The 15,768-nt window shown below is 40.1% G+C and overlaps 1 protein-coding gene and 1 non-coding gene across 3 annotated transcripts in view; one reads left to right on the forward strand and one right to left on the reverse strand.

Moving 5' to 3' along the window:
- HDAC8 (histone deacetylase 8) overlaps positions 1 to 14,076 on the reverse strand; it is a 236,021-nt gene extending 221,945 nt beyond the window's left edge. For both annotated transcript variants that reach the window (XM_061178033.1, XM_061178034.1), the window contains exons 1-4: positions 13,649 to 14,076; positions 12,926 to 12,978; positions 10,228 to 10,358; positions 7,885 to 8,026 (exon numbers count right to left, since the gene is read on the reverse strand). In XM_061178033.1, the coding sequence (XP_061034016.1) occupies positions 7,885 to 8,026; positions 10,228 to 10,358; positions 12,926 to 12,978; positions 13,649 to 13,873 (551 nt within the window). In that variant the 5' untranslated portion in view covers positions 13,874 to 14,076. The remainder of the gene's footprint in view (positions 1 to 7,884; positions 8,027 to 10,227; positions 10,359 to 12,925; positions 12,979 to 13,648) is intronic.
- On the forward strand, positions 11,365 to 11,468 carry LOC133082764 (U6 spliceosomal RNA). Its single transcript, XR_009698993.1, has one exon. It is a non-coding gene; the product is annotated as a U6 spliceosomal RNA (small nuclear RNA).
- Positions 14,077 to 15,768: the final 1,692 nt, after the last annotated feature.

Below are 15,768 nucleotides of genomic sequence, written 5' to 3' on the forward strand. Positions count from 1 at the left end.
ACCCCACTGGACCAGAGACTTGACTGAGAGGCTACCTAAGACCCCCCGAGTGTAACCCAATCTGGATATAAGTGACTTTCATCAAACACTTACTATGTGCCAGGCTCTTTGCTAGGCTCTTTAATGCAATGATCAGATTTAAGCCCCATCACCCTATAAGGTGGGTACTATTATTATCCCTAATTTACAACTGAGGATACTGAGGCACAGAGAGGTTTTGCAGCTAGAATTCCCTGTGCAACACTGAACCACTGTATTAGACTATCTTCCCTAGATCTCGTCTGATCTGGGCTATTATGGGAAAGGTTTGTTTATTTTATCTTGTGATGGGTCTGTTCTGCAGGTGCCAGGATGGAATGGGTGTAAAGAGGAAGTGACAAAGACATGCGCTCCATGGCTGAAGGAGGAGTCTGCCTTGGTGCTGAGGCGATGTGGCTGACCCTGAATCCAGGTTTCCATTTTCATGCAGTGATCTATTGGTTTGGAAAGGCTGGAGGTGGGATGGTGTCAGTAGAGGAGGGGGTTCTGGCTGCTTGGTTAATGAGTTATACTGCACATAGAGCACTCTGGAGAACTGGAACTGGAATGCAATCCAGTGTCATTCACTCTGTGCATAAAGAACTGGAGCTCTTGAGAACAGAGCTCTAGTAGCTTTGATCCTAACTGCTAGCTGGACGGTAACTAAGAGCTGGAGGTCTCGTTCTATATTCTTCTTGTTGAGTTTGCCAAGACACAAGGCAGAGTTATATGGCTCTATCATTCACTGCCCCCAGGTGGAAGTCCCAGAAACCAATGGCATTCTAGGGCAATAATCTCTCCTCTCCTAGCAGCGAAGCAGGCAGAGGGGGCCCAGCTGGCACAGATCCTGTGCCAGCTGGGCCCCCTCTGTGCCTAAAAAGGCACAGGAGCCTTTTTAGACACCTTTCTCAAAGTGTGTGCATCAGAATCATCCCTAGATTTTGAAAGTGCAGGTTCTGATGCCCCAGTCCAAACCTACCTGATCAAGATCTCTGAGAGATCTAGAAATCTGCATTTTTCAACTGAGTGATTCCGATATACATGAAGCCCTTCATGAGCCATTTCCTACTTTTCTACCTCATCTGCTGCCATTATCTACTTTGAACCTTAACCCTCCAGCAATGTGTGTAGTTCCCCCAATCCGCCAAGCTATTTCACAGTGCTGCTTCTGCAAGGCCCTTCACCTCCTTGTCTCCCCAGCACACTCCTCTCCATCCTTTGAAGTCTTCTTCACCACAACCTCCTTACTGAGAAATCTTACTTTCCTTCTCTACAGCTGTTTCTCAACCGTTTTTTGATTATCATTCCCTCACCCAAGGAGCCTTTTTAGACACCTTTTTCTAATTGACCTCTCCACGAAATTTTATATCACAGATGTACTGTACATCTGTTATGTACTGTGACCCTTTGGAAAACCATAAACTATGTATCATCTAAGTTTCTTGCCGCCCCCGCCCCCCTACCACCTGACCCGGCAAGAATCAATTTTTGCTCCCTTGGGGGCAGTATCACCCCCATTGAGAATACATGCTCTGCAGCAGCAGAAGACACTGCTATCCAAACCAGTCTTCTTGAGGTTCACCTTTGGTTTCTCCGATAAGTCTTTTCTGATTCTCCTCCTATCTCTCTGACCACTCCTTCTCAAGACTCAACTTTGTAGGTCTTTCTTCTCTTGCCTGCCTTGTAAACACTGGCATTCCACAAGGCTCATTATTTGAGTTTTTTCCCCTGTATTATTTTACACATGCTTCCCAGGTTATTTTGTCTATTTCCTTAATTTTAATTACCACCTATCATGCTACTGGCTCCCAAATCTGTATCTTCAGTGAAGATGATTCTCCTGAGCTCCAGCCTCTTGCTAGTCTAAGTACGGGCCACAAATTGGCAGCCTTTAGTATTGCCTGGGAGTTTGTTAGGAATGCAGATTCTCAGGTTCCAAGACCTGAACCAGAATCTCCATTTTAATAAGATCCCTGGGTATTTTGTATGCAGATTAAAGTTGAGAAGTCATAGGCTGGACCCCATTGCCGACTCTTTAATAGACATCTTTAATTAGATGCTCCATAGGCAGAGCAGTCCCCATCCCTTACTCTTCTTGGTTAAAGGTAACACAGTTACTCAGTCATCTACACAAGAAATCTAGATCACTCCTTCCTTATCATTTATATCAAACTGGTTACCATTCCTACCTATTCTAGCTATTAAATGGCTCTTGAATATATTCCCTCGTCTATGCTCATCACCACAGCTTTCACCTCCTTTAGGATAGATTATTATCACAGTAAAGGTCCTAACAGATTTCTCTGTCAACATTCTGGCCCCCAACACTCACCGATTTATCTACCAACTATTGCCAGAATCATATTCCTAAAATGCAAATCTGATCATGTTACCTCTTCCTGGCTAAAGATTCCTTCAGTGATTCTTTACTCTTTAAAACCAAGGTTCTTAACCAGGGATCCACACATGGGCTGTAGGAGATCCTTAGACTTTCTGAAACTATAAGGAAAAATTTGTGTATGTACATTTTTCTAGGGACAGTGTTATACAGCTTTCATCAGATTTTCAGAGGGGTCCATGACCAAAATAGGTCAAGAACCACTGACCTGAAGGATCAAGTCCAAGCTGTTCAGCTTGGCAAACAGGACCCTTCATACCTCTCCCACCTCACCTCCAGCAACTTGCCTATAGGAGCCCTTGGTTTCAGCTTTAATTATAGACTTGGAAGTGCCCTCAGCTTTCACGCCTCTGTGCCTCTGCACATGCTGTTCCTGGAATAACCCCAAGGTCACATACACAACTAGTAAGTGGTGCAGTCCACTCCTTCTGGACACCCCACTACCTTGTGCCTAACTCTAGCATACACTGACCATATTATGCCTCTATTGTAACAGATTCCCACTTTGTTCCAAGCAGTTTTTATTATAAAAAGTTTTATTAATAAAATTAATAATCATATTAGAGAAAATATAGGAAAATATATGAAACAGAGAAAAGGTGCATGTATATATCTGTGTGTGTATATATCCACATATACATATAGTATATATATAGTGTGTATGTGTGTGTATATATATATATATATATATATATGTATGTATATATCATACTATCATCATCGTCACAAAGTCACTGGTACCATTTTGTTGTATTTCCTTCTAGAAATTCTTTTCATATGCAGATATTTTTTACATATCTCTAATCAGAGTGAATATATGATGTTGTAGCTACCTGCCCTTTAAAAGCAAAGCCAATGATATACGATATGCATTTTTTCTTGTTATGCAGTTGTCCTACCATTTTTAATAGTTATATAATAGCCCATCAAGTGGATATGTTGCAGTATACTACGTAACCATCCCACTGTTGTTGAATATTTAGGTCTCCTTCCCTCCTTTTTTCTTGGCTATTATACGTGAAAGAGAAATTACCATCTTCATATACACAGCTTTTCCATATTTTGGATTGGCTTATTTCCTTAGATTACCAAGAGTAATAGATGTATGAGTTAAGATCTTTCTTCCTTTGGTTCAAATTTGGTAGAAGTAAAATATATACATGTATATATAATGTTTCAATTTTTCTTCCTCTTAATTATTAGCGATACTAGATATTTTTTCATGTTTGTTTACTATTTGTTTCCTCTTTTGTAAATTGTCTGTTCATGTCTTTTACTCATTTATCTGAATATTAGTGTTTTAAAAAATCAGTTAGAATAGTTAATGATTTTAACCCTTCGTTAATATTTGCTGTAACTTTTTTTTTGCCTCTTTTTACTTTGGTAAAATTTTAGCTGCAAAAGTTAGAAAAAATTTCATTACAGAAATTTTGAAAACTAGAGAAACACATTTAAAAAAATCATTTTAATTCTGTCACCCTAACATAACCACTATTATCATTCCCACTAATTTTTTTAAAAAATGCATGTATTTTACAAAGTTGTAACTGCAGTGTGCAAACAATTTTAAAACCTGCTTTTTTATTAACCCAGAAGTATTTTTCTGAAATGCCCCATAGTCTTCATAATCATCATTTAAAATAATAGCATAATATTCCATGGAATGGATTCACCCTTTCCTTATTGCTAGATATTCATGTTATGTCTAATTTTTAAAAATAAATAACACTGGTAAATATCTTCAGGTAAATAGTTTCTTTTCCATATTTTGAATTATTTTCTTAGGAAACATTCTCAGAAGTAATTACTAGATAAAAGGGCATTAATACATGCTGGTTACCAAACTGTTTTCTTAAGGGGTTGACCCAAACCACACTATTACTAGCAAACTGAGTACCATTCTTTTTCAGTTCTATTAAAGATAAGCTTAAAAAGAAGCTACCTACTTATTTGCATTTCTTTGATTAGTAGTGATGAACATTGTCCCATATTTTCCAGTTGTGCTTAAAACTCCTTTGTAAATTGTCTATTCATGTTCTTTGCCCATATTTCTTCTTATACATCATACTGTATGAATGTCTGAGAAAATGCAAACCTGTCATATTTTGTCATATTTATGTCAAATATGCCTTTCTAGTCTGTGTTTAGATTTTATTTTTGAAATGGCCATAAAAGTTATTTTGATTTTAAAATTTTATACAAATATGTTGATCTTTTCCTTTGTTTGTTTTTCTTCTATTCTTTCCTAAGCTTAGAAAACTATTCCCCTTTAGAAGCCTGATGAATATTCATTCATTCTAGGTTTTTTTTTCCTAATTTGCTTTTTTATATTTAACTCTTCAATCCAGCTGCCACTTATTTTAGTTTATTACAGGAGATGAGGGTATAAATGCTACAAGCTGTCACAACATCATTTACTGAACAATCCTTTCCAATCACTTGCAACACATCCTTTATAACTGATTGAATTCTTATATGCAACAGTCTCTTTGGGGAGTGTACTATAACATCATTTGGCTAATCTTATACCAGTGGTACCAGTGTTTTCATTATCATAGTTTTGTATGTTTAATATCTAATAGCATTAGTCTCTCATTACTCTTCTTTTGCAGAATTTTCTTTGAAAATCACTCTTCTTTGGCTTTCAGATGCAATTATTTGCTGTCTTACCTCTAAGAGATAAACTTCTTGAGGGTAGAATTGGTTTATTTCCTTAGAATATTGCTGAGAATAATAGTACTGGGTCAACAGGTACAAACATTTTCCCCACTCTTAACATTTATTTCCAAAGTTTTCAAAAAGACTGTGCCAATTTCACTGTAATCCTGCCAGCACCTGGATATTTTGAAATAAAGTATTTTTTTTTCAAAATTGGTAGGGGAAAAATGTACCATGCTTCAATTTCTGTATCTCTGCTTATTAGTGATAATAAAAATATGCTTGACACTATGTAGGTGCTTAATCAATGCATGTTGAATGAATAAATGGCATGTATGAACCTGTACATGTATTTGGGGATGTGGGGGTTTAAACAGATATTGTGGTTATAAAAGATAAATGCCCGCTAGATGTAAGTTTGTGGGCTAAATGCCTGTAGTCCATCTGCAGAGAGGTTCTAGATGTGCCAAGAACCCCTTGGAATTTGGACCTGAATTGGGGCAATCCCTAGAGACTCTTGGTAATTTATATTTACCACAGGCATGTCTGTTTCCAGGTAGGATCAGCTGCAAGCTGTCTGAAACAGTTAAGATAATGGCGTGTGGGTATGCCCACGCCTGCATACAGCCCAGAGGCAGCCATAATTGGCTGGAGATAGAGTGTGTTTCCTTTGGCAGCAAAACAGTAATAAGAAGTGGCAGGTACCTGGGTATTCCACTGCAAACTGACCCAGGCCCTAGGAGGCCTTAAGTGGTGAATTTAAATACATAAGCTGCTCCAGTGCCACATGCAGAAACTAGAGCTGACTTGTAGGACTGGGCATTTCCCATGAAACCACACTACTTTTCTTTTCAACTTGCTAAGCATGAGAAGGCATAGAAGTCCTTGGTTCAGAGAAGCTTGGTTTTGTCCCTTTTATCTATAGCTTGAAGCAGACAGGGTCATTTTTTCCTCCTAGAGATCACTGTCTTGATTTTGAATTTTTTTAATAGAGCAAAAACTAACAAAAGGAAGGCTGTTTCTCTTTGTTTTTAAGGCCATGTAAAACTCATTACTAAACACAGCTTCTCTATGCTCCATCACCTCAGTTGTAGATTCTAGTAGTAAACTTACTCAAGTATTTCCTTGGTCATGAAATCTATCCATTTGATGAAAAGAATTCCATATTATTACCTTAATCTGCATATGCTGAAATTGTGCTCAAGATTTTATTCTGAAAAATAAAGTGCTGTTTTCTCTAGACTCAAGAGCACTAGAGTATCAAGGTCATGGCAGATAGTATGAACAACTGGTGTGTGAATGATGTATAGGCAGTTCCTACCACTGCTGCTTTATTACACTCAAATAGCACATTGATAAATTCAGTTTTTAAACTCCTTCTACTCTGGAGGGGGGGATAAATTAGGAGTTTGGGGTTAACAGATACACACTACTATATATAGAATAGGTAAACAACAAGGACCTACTATATAGCACAGGGAACTATACTCAGCATCTTCTAAAAACCTATAATGGAAAAGAATCTGAAAAGTATAACTGAATCACTTTGCTGTACAGCTGAAACACAACTTTGCAAATTAACTATACTTCAATAAAAATAAATAAATAAATAAATAAAATCCTTCTCCTCCAACATGTACTACAGCCATCTTAAGCAAGATACCAAATGCTGAATAAGGCTCAGCAGTCCCTGTCAGACAGAGTATAGCTGTTTGAAATGTTAACATCAAACTCCAAAAGGACTTTTCCTGTAACTCTAAGTAGCACCCAATAGTTGTTTCACAAGCCCTTTCTCCTTAGGGTAACACCTAACTCTCAGTTGCCACTTTGCTGCTTAGAGATGGCAGCATAAGCCTCCTTTTTAAAAAATTTATTTATTTTATTTATTTATTTTTGGCTGCATTGGGTCTTTGTTGCTGTGCGCGGGCTTTCTCTAGTTGCGGCGAGCGGGGGCTACTCTTCGTTGCGTTGCGTGGGCTTCTCATTGCAGTGGTTTCTCTTGTTGCGGAGCACGGGCTCTAGGCACGCAGGTTTCAGTAGTTGTGGCACATGGGCTCAGTAGTTGTGGCACGTGGGCTTAGTTGCTCCGCGGCATGTGGGATCTTCCCGGACCAGGGCTCGAACCCGTGTCCCCTGCATTGGCAGGTGGACTCTTAACCACTGCGCCACCAGGGAAGCCCTAAGCCTCCTTTTTGATTCTTCAGCCTTTTGTTTTAAATCTGTTCTCATCAATTCTCCATCTATTCAAAAATCTGTTTGCCACTCCTTTCAAGAACTAGCTCTAAAATTCACCTCTTCCAAGACTTCCATGATTAATTGCTCCCTATTGCTAAATCTCTTCAGCTCATACATATATTCAATTGGTACCAAAATTGATGTTGCTCCCTAATTATTCTAGTTTTAATAATGTTTCTGGAGTATAAGTTCCTTGAAGACAGGGGAATTTCCAAAAAGCTTAAAAGGAGTTTAGAGATTGTCTAGCTATCTAGATTAATATCCTTTGCTCTGCCCATTTTCCTGATGAAGAGACTGAGACCGAGAGAGGTTAATCTGTCCAAGTCAGTCAGCCAAGTTTGTAGAAAAACTAGGCATAAAGCCCAGGTGTCCTGACTTTCAATATTACACTTTCCACTATATTATGTCATCTTTTATTTTACTTGTATCTCTTCAGAAGGCGTAGTAAAGTGTCATACACACACAAACACACACCACGTCTCTCAATAACTGCCAATACAATAAACATAAGAGTTTACATAAATAAGAAACTGACTCAAGGAAAGAGATAGAAAGCAGAAAGGTCATTTTCTTACTTCTTTGCATGATGCCACCCTCCGGACCAGTTGATCGCTACTTTGCACATTCCATCAATCAGGCACTGGGCAGCTGTGATTGTAGCCCCTCCTACAGCTGCTGCATAGTCAAATATTCCTTCAGTGGCTGGGCAGTCATAACCTTCAGGCAAACATCAGAAGAGCTTGTTAAAAGATAAGCTGGAAAAAGAGGGGTGTGATATTATGATTTATAATAAGGAATATACAGTTAACCCTTGAACAACATGGGTTTGAACAGCGCAGGCTTATTTACAGGTGGATTTTTTTTTTCAGCAGTAAATACTACAGTATTACACCATTAGCGGTAGGTTGAATCCGCGGATGCGCAACTGCAGATGTGGAGGGCTAACTATAAGTTATACTCAGGTTTTCGACTGCACGGACGGTGGGTGCCCCTAACCCATGCGCTGTTTAAGGATCAACTGTATTTCTTCCCAGTTTGTAGCACAGAGTTCCTAAAATTCTTGGAATTCCTAAATGATGAGTTATACATGTGTCTTGGTCATATTAATGAGGTAACTTGTGGACCACATCTAAGGATGGGGGTTGGTTGCCAGTAGAATTATGAGGGTTGGAACTATCAGTTCCACCCCCCTGACCTCCTGTGTGAGGCGAGAGGAACTGGTGATTGAGTTTGTAAAAAATGAATAAACAGAAACTTCAATTAAATAGTCAGGAGACCAGAAGGGGGAGCTCTCACACCCGGAAAGATAACCAAGTTTAACAAGAAGAAAGACTTCTCTTCTTTCCTGGCAAGGACTCAGTCAATGAAAAGCCATGGACTCTTTTTTTTTTTTTTTTTTTTTTTAAACCATAGCTCTCCCAAGTTCCTTTCCCTCTCTGTAAAAGTGTTCTCCTTCCCTTGCCATGGCTTGCCATGGTTGCAGACCCCAAATTGCAATTCTCTGCTGATCCCAAACAAACCCATCTTTGATGGAGAAATATCTGGCAGCCTACTTGTTTAGGTCAACAAGTTTAATCACCAATTGGCCAATGACTTAATCATTCATGCCTATGTAATGAAGCCTCCATAAAAACCCCAAAGGAGAGGGTTTGGAGAGCTTCTGGGTTGGTGAACACGTAGAGATTTGGCGAGAATGGCACACCTGGAGAGGGCATGGAAACTCCACGCCCTTTCCCCATACCTTGCCTTTATGCACCTCTTCCATCTGGCTGTTCCTGAGTTATATCCTTTAATGATTAACTGGTAATCTAGTGAACATATGGGTTTCCTGGGTTCTGTGAGCCGCTCTAGCAAATTAATTAAATCCAAGGAGGGGGTCATGGGAATTTCTGATTTATAGAGCGTTGGACAGAAGTACAGGTAACAACTTGGACTTGTGCTTGGCATTCTGAGTTGGTGAGGTTGCTAGAACCTCCAATTTGCACCCTGTCAGCCAGAGCACAGGTAATAGCTTGGGTTTGCAATTGATGTCTGACGTGGAGAGAAGTCTTGTGGGACTGAGCACTTCACCTGTGGAATCTGATGCTCTCTCCGGGTAGAGAGTGTCAGAACTGAGTTGAATTGTAGGACACCAAGCTGGTGTCCTGAGCATTGTTTGGTGGTGTGGGGGGAAATTCCCCCCTCCACACATTGGAATTGGGTCCAGTACCCTATTAGGAGGAGTAGGTTGAGGTATGACAACAACATACCCTACCAGAAAGCTACTGTGCTAACATCAGCTCCAAATGAGAGCTAAATGCCTTCAATGTCGGGGAAGGAATTCTTTAGTATTAAAGCTAGAAAGACTAAACCTTGAAGATTAACTAGTCACATCCTATAGATGGAGAAACAGAGGACTGAGAGGCGATATGTCATACCTGTGATGACACAGAGCCAGGTCTGGGACCTCCTGGTGTCTTAAGCCCGCACCCCCGCCCTACACACACACCTCCAGTCCAACGTTCTTCTACTAAATCATGCTGTTTCTCTAGACTATCCTATTGGCCACTTATGGTTTTTAAAAATGCAGCTGTTTAATGAGAGATAAGGTATCAAACTTAGCAAGAACATAAATATACACTGAAGTTAAAATATAAGGTCACAGGACAGTTAAATCAGTGTACATACAGCCAGACCCAATGTGGGCACTGCTATTAGGGCGCCAAGCAACTGAAAGGTTTTCCTCCATTTGACCCAGCATTAATTTTGCTCAACTCATATGGGAGTGTGGTTAAACGGAGAAATTAATATTGTGGTTAACACATTAGTTGTTAATTTAAAAGTATTAAAGACCATCATGCAAGTTATAAAAGATTAAGTAGTTATGATCTATAGATGGAGGGCATCTATCTCCCGTCATTGCCTAGTAATGACTTTACCTAGTCCATATTCTATGGAGTCTGGATGATCATCATCTCCTTCTTGGCTGACCTCCTGGAGATGCTGCAGATAGGCATCAGTGTGGAAAGTGGCCATCTCCTCCATGGAGGCCACTTTGGGCTTAACTATCCTAATAATAACAGGGAACAAAGAAAGGTGAGTGAGTCAGATCCAGAGTATGCCAGAACCTGGAAGCAGGAGCCAGTAGTTGGAGCAAAAATACAACTTCCAGCTTCTGGTTCCAGGAGGCTGAAGCAATAAACACGTTCTGTTCCTCCACTGCAATACAGTCTTCATTTCCTCACATCTACGTGGTGACTCCATTAAAAAGGGGTGAGAGGATAGATATCTCCCTTGAGTTTATAGGCAGGTTAAAAAAAAAAGAGTTATTATATTTAAGTTAAATAATCAGGTATTAGACAAATTTTGCTCTGTGAGTTACAACTTTCATGACAAACCAGTAGGAAGAGATATTTTCATTTGAATCAGTTTTCCTAATTGGGCAAATACAATCCTTTCAACTATATTTTTACTTTAATAGGCAGCTGTATTGTCATGAATTTTGAATTTGGAGTCGGAGAACTGGCTTCCCGTCCTAATTACCAGCTCTATAACCTCAGATAAGCTGACTGTTCTGTAGTTCAGTTTCCTCATCTGTAAAGTGGGGATATCTTATGGGACTTAGGTGAAGATTAAATGATAACATACATAAAAATGCTTTGTGGATAACTGTCATTATTATTAATATTAAAGGATAAAAAAATAGGCAACCAAAATATGTGAAAGTTTCTATAATTGGTCCCTCACATCTGCCTCTGAGAGGAAGGAGAGAAGGAGCAAATAGGCTGGAACTGGGCTTTGCTCAGAAGCTCTCAACCCACTGTTCACAAGAAGTGAAAACAGGAGTGACGGAGAGAATACAGGGTGCTAACCTAACAACAGGACTTAACCACCTCTAACTTCTAGCTGCCTAGTCCCCATATCCTTTTCCTGACTCTGCCACTGCCACTACTGCTCTCGAGCCCTCACCACTCAAAGGGTGGTCTATGGACCAGCAGCAGCATCACCTGGGAGCTTGTTAGAAAGGCAGAATTTCAGCCTCCTCTCAGACCTACTGAATCAGAATTTGTACTTCAGTGCTCACTTCAGCAGCACATATACTAAAATTGGAATGATACAGAGATTAGCAAGGCCCCTATGCAAGGATGACACTCAAATTTGTGAAACAGTCCATATATTTTGGATTGGGAGTTTGGGCTTAGCAGATGCAAACTATTATATAGAAAATGGAGAGACAACAAGGTCCTTTGTATAGCACAGGGAACTATATTCAATATCCTGTGATAAACCATAATGGAAAAGAATATGAAAAAGAATATATATATATCTAAATCACTTTGCTGTACACCAGAAACTAAACAAGATCGTAAATCAACTATACAATTAAAAAAAAAGAATTTGTGTTTTAACAAGGTGATTCATTTGCACATTCAAGTTTAAAAAGCATGACCCAGGCCACAGGGAGGCATTAGTGTTTTTTTTGTTTGCTGAAGGGGAACATGCCCATGAGTTTCTCCTCAATTAATATGGTTATACAGGCTACTACCATCACCAAGCAAGCTCAGCCTCAAAAAGTAAATATATATAGCCAAGATCCAAGGAGTCTTGCTTCTTCTTCAAGAAAACATGTCTACACCCTCAGAAGTGATAACTCTGCCCATTAAAATAAAAATTTTACAGTTTCTTGTACCATGTTTCCCAGCCCTAATTGCTCCCTCTTTTAATACCCTTCCTCTTCCTTAACAAATCCTTACTGAAAGCCTCCCTACTTAACAGCAAGGAAATTAGACAGTTTTGCTTTGCTTTGATTTCTTGTTTGTCAAAGTAATTTTTTGAACTGTTAAATAACTTTAATGGAAAGCATGTAGTTTTTCTGTTTACCAAACATATGGGTTAAAAAACAGTTGAAAAACATTCATAAAGAAGATATTCAATAAATGATTTTGTTAATAATAAGGATAAAATTTACACTACCTTCTGGGAGATAAATGAAGCATATCACACTAGCCAGCATAGACAGATGCTCACCCAATTGGCCAGAAAATGTCACAAATAATCCTACAAGTGTCAGGGTTATAATATTTACTCTTATAACGACAAACAGCAAGTTCATTTTTTTGTTTTGTTTTAAAGAAGCACTTAGCTCTGTGCTGAGTTATGGCCTTGGTTCCAGGAGTTTCCTTTGGTCTTGACTGTCTCCAGGCTCATCATTAAAGTTTGGTGGTGGTAATGGTGTATCTAAAAGTCTTAAGTTGAACCCATACTCTCAGATCTGGCTTAGGAAAGACAAAAAACAAACAACCCCAAAACCAGAACACCTCCTAGCTGAACATCTTTTTTTCTATCAGATAGGTTTTAGTACCCAAATGTACTCACCCCGAAACCTCCACAAAACACCTATCCCTAGGATACTTCCCTCCCAGCAATAAAGTCCTATTTCTTAACTGCTTCATGCACTTTTTTCGAGTTTTCTTAATTCTTCAAGAGCTTTTATTAGGTTACAGGCAGATTACCAACACTGTGAATCACAAAAAACTTTTAAAAAAGGACCATTCTCTCCCTAATTAGCCCCACTGTGAAGCAGGAAGTTAAGGCTATGAACACCTGGGTTCAGGGCTCTGTTCAAGCACAACTTACCTCATTTGCTTATGCAGTGCATATGCTTCAATCAAAGAATGTACCATACTGGCCTAAAAACATCAGCAAAAAAGGAAGGAAAAAAAGGCAGAAAATAGTCTCAAATGTTTAATTCAGAGAAATCCCATCGACTTCATCATCCTGAACAAAGGAAGTAACTTTTAACTCCCCTCCCTTCTTTTTACTTAACAGTTACAAAGCACTTTAGACGATACAAAGTATCTAAATCGCTAAGGAGAAAGCTATCGGGCCTTACGGAGGTGGTGGAACACTTTTCTCCTGCAGCTTCCCCTCCCTTCTTTTTACTTAACAGTTTAACTCCCCTCCCTTCTTTTTACTTAACAGTTACAAAGCACTTTAGACGATACAAAGTATCTAAATCGCTAAGGAGAAAGCTATCGGGCCTTACGGAGGTGGTGGAACACTTTTCTCCTGCAGCTTCTTCTCCACTTTGGGGATCCCCGACAGTAGAGACACCATCCTCTCCATGCCATCCCCTCCCCCGCACCTCCACCCCACCCCCACCTGTCCGTTGGACGCCCCGCTGCGCTCTCAGGAAACTCTCTAAGGGAACACTTCCTCCATCACCTGGTACAGCCGCCCAAATTTCTGCTGAAGATTTCCCCCAGCCCTGTATCCTCTTCGCTTCCTAATGCCCTCCCGTCCACCGGCCCCCCACCCACACCCCCAAAACCCACGGTCTTTCATCCCAACCTTTCTTACCCGTTTGGGGACTTTGGCCAGGGAGTCGCACATGCTAACATACTCGGGACTGTAAATGTAAACCGGGGGCAGCGACTGCCCACCGTCCGCCGGTTCCTCCGGCTCCTCCATCTTCCACTTACAGCCGTTCCGGAGCCACCGTCCGGATCCGGCTTTTTTCGGACTCAGCCCGGGCTCCGGTTCCTGCTCCTCTGATCGGCCGCAGCGGTGCTCCCTGGTCAACATTCCCTCCTAGTTTCGAGATCGCCGGTGACACTGTCCCTGCTCCCCATCCAATTGAAGGAATGCATGGGCCTTCTGAGGCCAGAACCCCTACATTTAGTGACTACAGTTCAAAAACGGAGGTCGGCAGATATAAAAGCCCAAATAGCTGCCAATTAGGATCGATATTTTATAGCACAAATAAGCACAGTCAAAACTAACCATTGTTGCCCTACGGGGCCATTTGAGATGAAGTCAGACCAGCTTCAGAGCATGCTGGGAGATGTAGTTTCGAGGGATTTGAGTAGCGGAAGGAAGAGTCGGGGCTAATTACTAAAATAGCCGCGAATTTGAGTTTTAGCGCTAAAAAAAAAAAAAAGGATCAGCGTCAACGCTTTATGAATTGTCTCAATCTGCAAACACACCCATATAAATATCTAAAGACAGACACAATGTGGCCACTAAGAGCCCAGCACCACCCAACACATCAGACGGGCTCTTTTTGGTGGGGGATTAATTAATGGTACAAACTGTTTGAAAAGTTTACACAGTCAATTCTGTGCCGCAACTTAGTTCACTGCTTTTCATCATTAACTATCCATGTCCATATAAGAGTTAACAATCTCAATAATTTACTCTGGCAAAGCTGGTACCACTTTCCCAAGATGCTGGCTGGTACTCTGTAAATTGCTTCGTAGATTCTAGTCAAGCAATGATGTCAAATCACTCCTTGAAAATTCACTTGGAGTTAAGTGTGTAAGCAGATACTTTCAGTGATGTTTGGAAACTGCAGGTCTTCTTCCTTCCCTCCTTTTTGTCTCTGCAGCTATGCAAGGGTTAGGGAAATATTTTAGGTTTAGTGTGAGGGTTCACATTAAAGAGTATCCTGGAACAGTTTGAGAATTACCATCAGTATTTCCAGGTTCCTGGGGGCCCCTGTGATTTGATGCAAACTAGCCAATGCCCAAGGCCCCAACTCTCACATCAAAATGAACTGACCTCTCAGACAATCCAACATTCTAGTTTGCTTTTTTCCCCCTACTCTTTAAACAGTTATGGAGTATTGTGATATGCACTTGGATATACTATCTCATTTCATCCTTGCAACAGTCCTATAAAGGAGGTTGTAATACACCCATTTTACAGATGCAGTTTAGAGAAAATAACTGTTCAAAGTCACACACACAAGCAGAAAAGCAGGAATTCAAAACCAGGTCTGCCTGACACTGAAGTTTTTGAACATTCCCTTTACTATATAAACTTGATTCCTCCAGGATGACTCTGTGTTAAATCTAACTTTGTTCAACCCTCCATTTAGTATCCCCTCAATACTTAGTATTCTGGATTTTTTTTTTCTCCTGTGATGTGTTTCTTTAGCTAGAATGTAAGCTCTCATGCTTCTTTTGTATCTTCCCATAGCAACTAGCTCAAAGTTCTGCCATCATTCAATCATTCATCAAACTTTATCTGACATCAACTAAGTGTACAGTACAGCTGAGGATTCAATCCTCAAGATGAATTACAGTCTGATCTCTGCTCTCAGGGAATTTGCATTCTTGTAGATGAGACGGATACACAAGAAGCAGAGTCAGATAATGAATGTAGGATGCTTGTTTAATAACTAAGCATTAAGTACTTAATAACTGGTACTTAGTAAATGGCAACTAGGGTTCTTATTCAGTGACATCTGAGAGGGTCCTAGTGGATAGATGGGATTTTACCTGGTGAAGAAGGGAGCCAGGGGAGGGCATGCTGACTAGAATCAACAGCATAAGCAAAAACAAAAAGGAGAACATTTCTAGGCTAGTTTAGTTGAAGGGGCTGGCTCATGAAGTGTTTTGAATACTAGACTAAAGAGAATAGACTTCATCCTGTGGGAAATGGGGAGACATTTAAACAGAAATCTTAAAAGATTTCTA

This window comes from Eubalaena glacialis, chromosome X (assembly GCF_028564815.1).
Source record: "Eubalaena glacialis isolate mEubGla1 chromosome X, mEubGla1.1.hap2.+ XY, whole genome shotgun sequence".
In the NCBI taxonomy this organism is placed as follows: Eukaryota; Metazoa; Chordata; class Mammalia; order Artiodactyla; family Balaenidae; genus Eubalaena; species Eubalaena glacialis.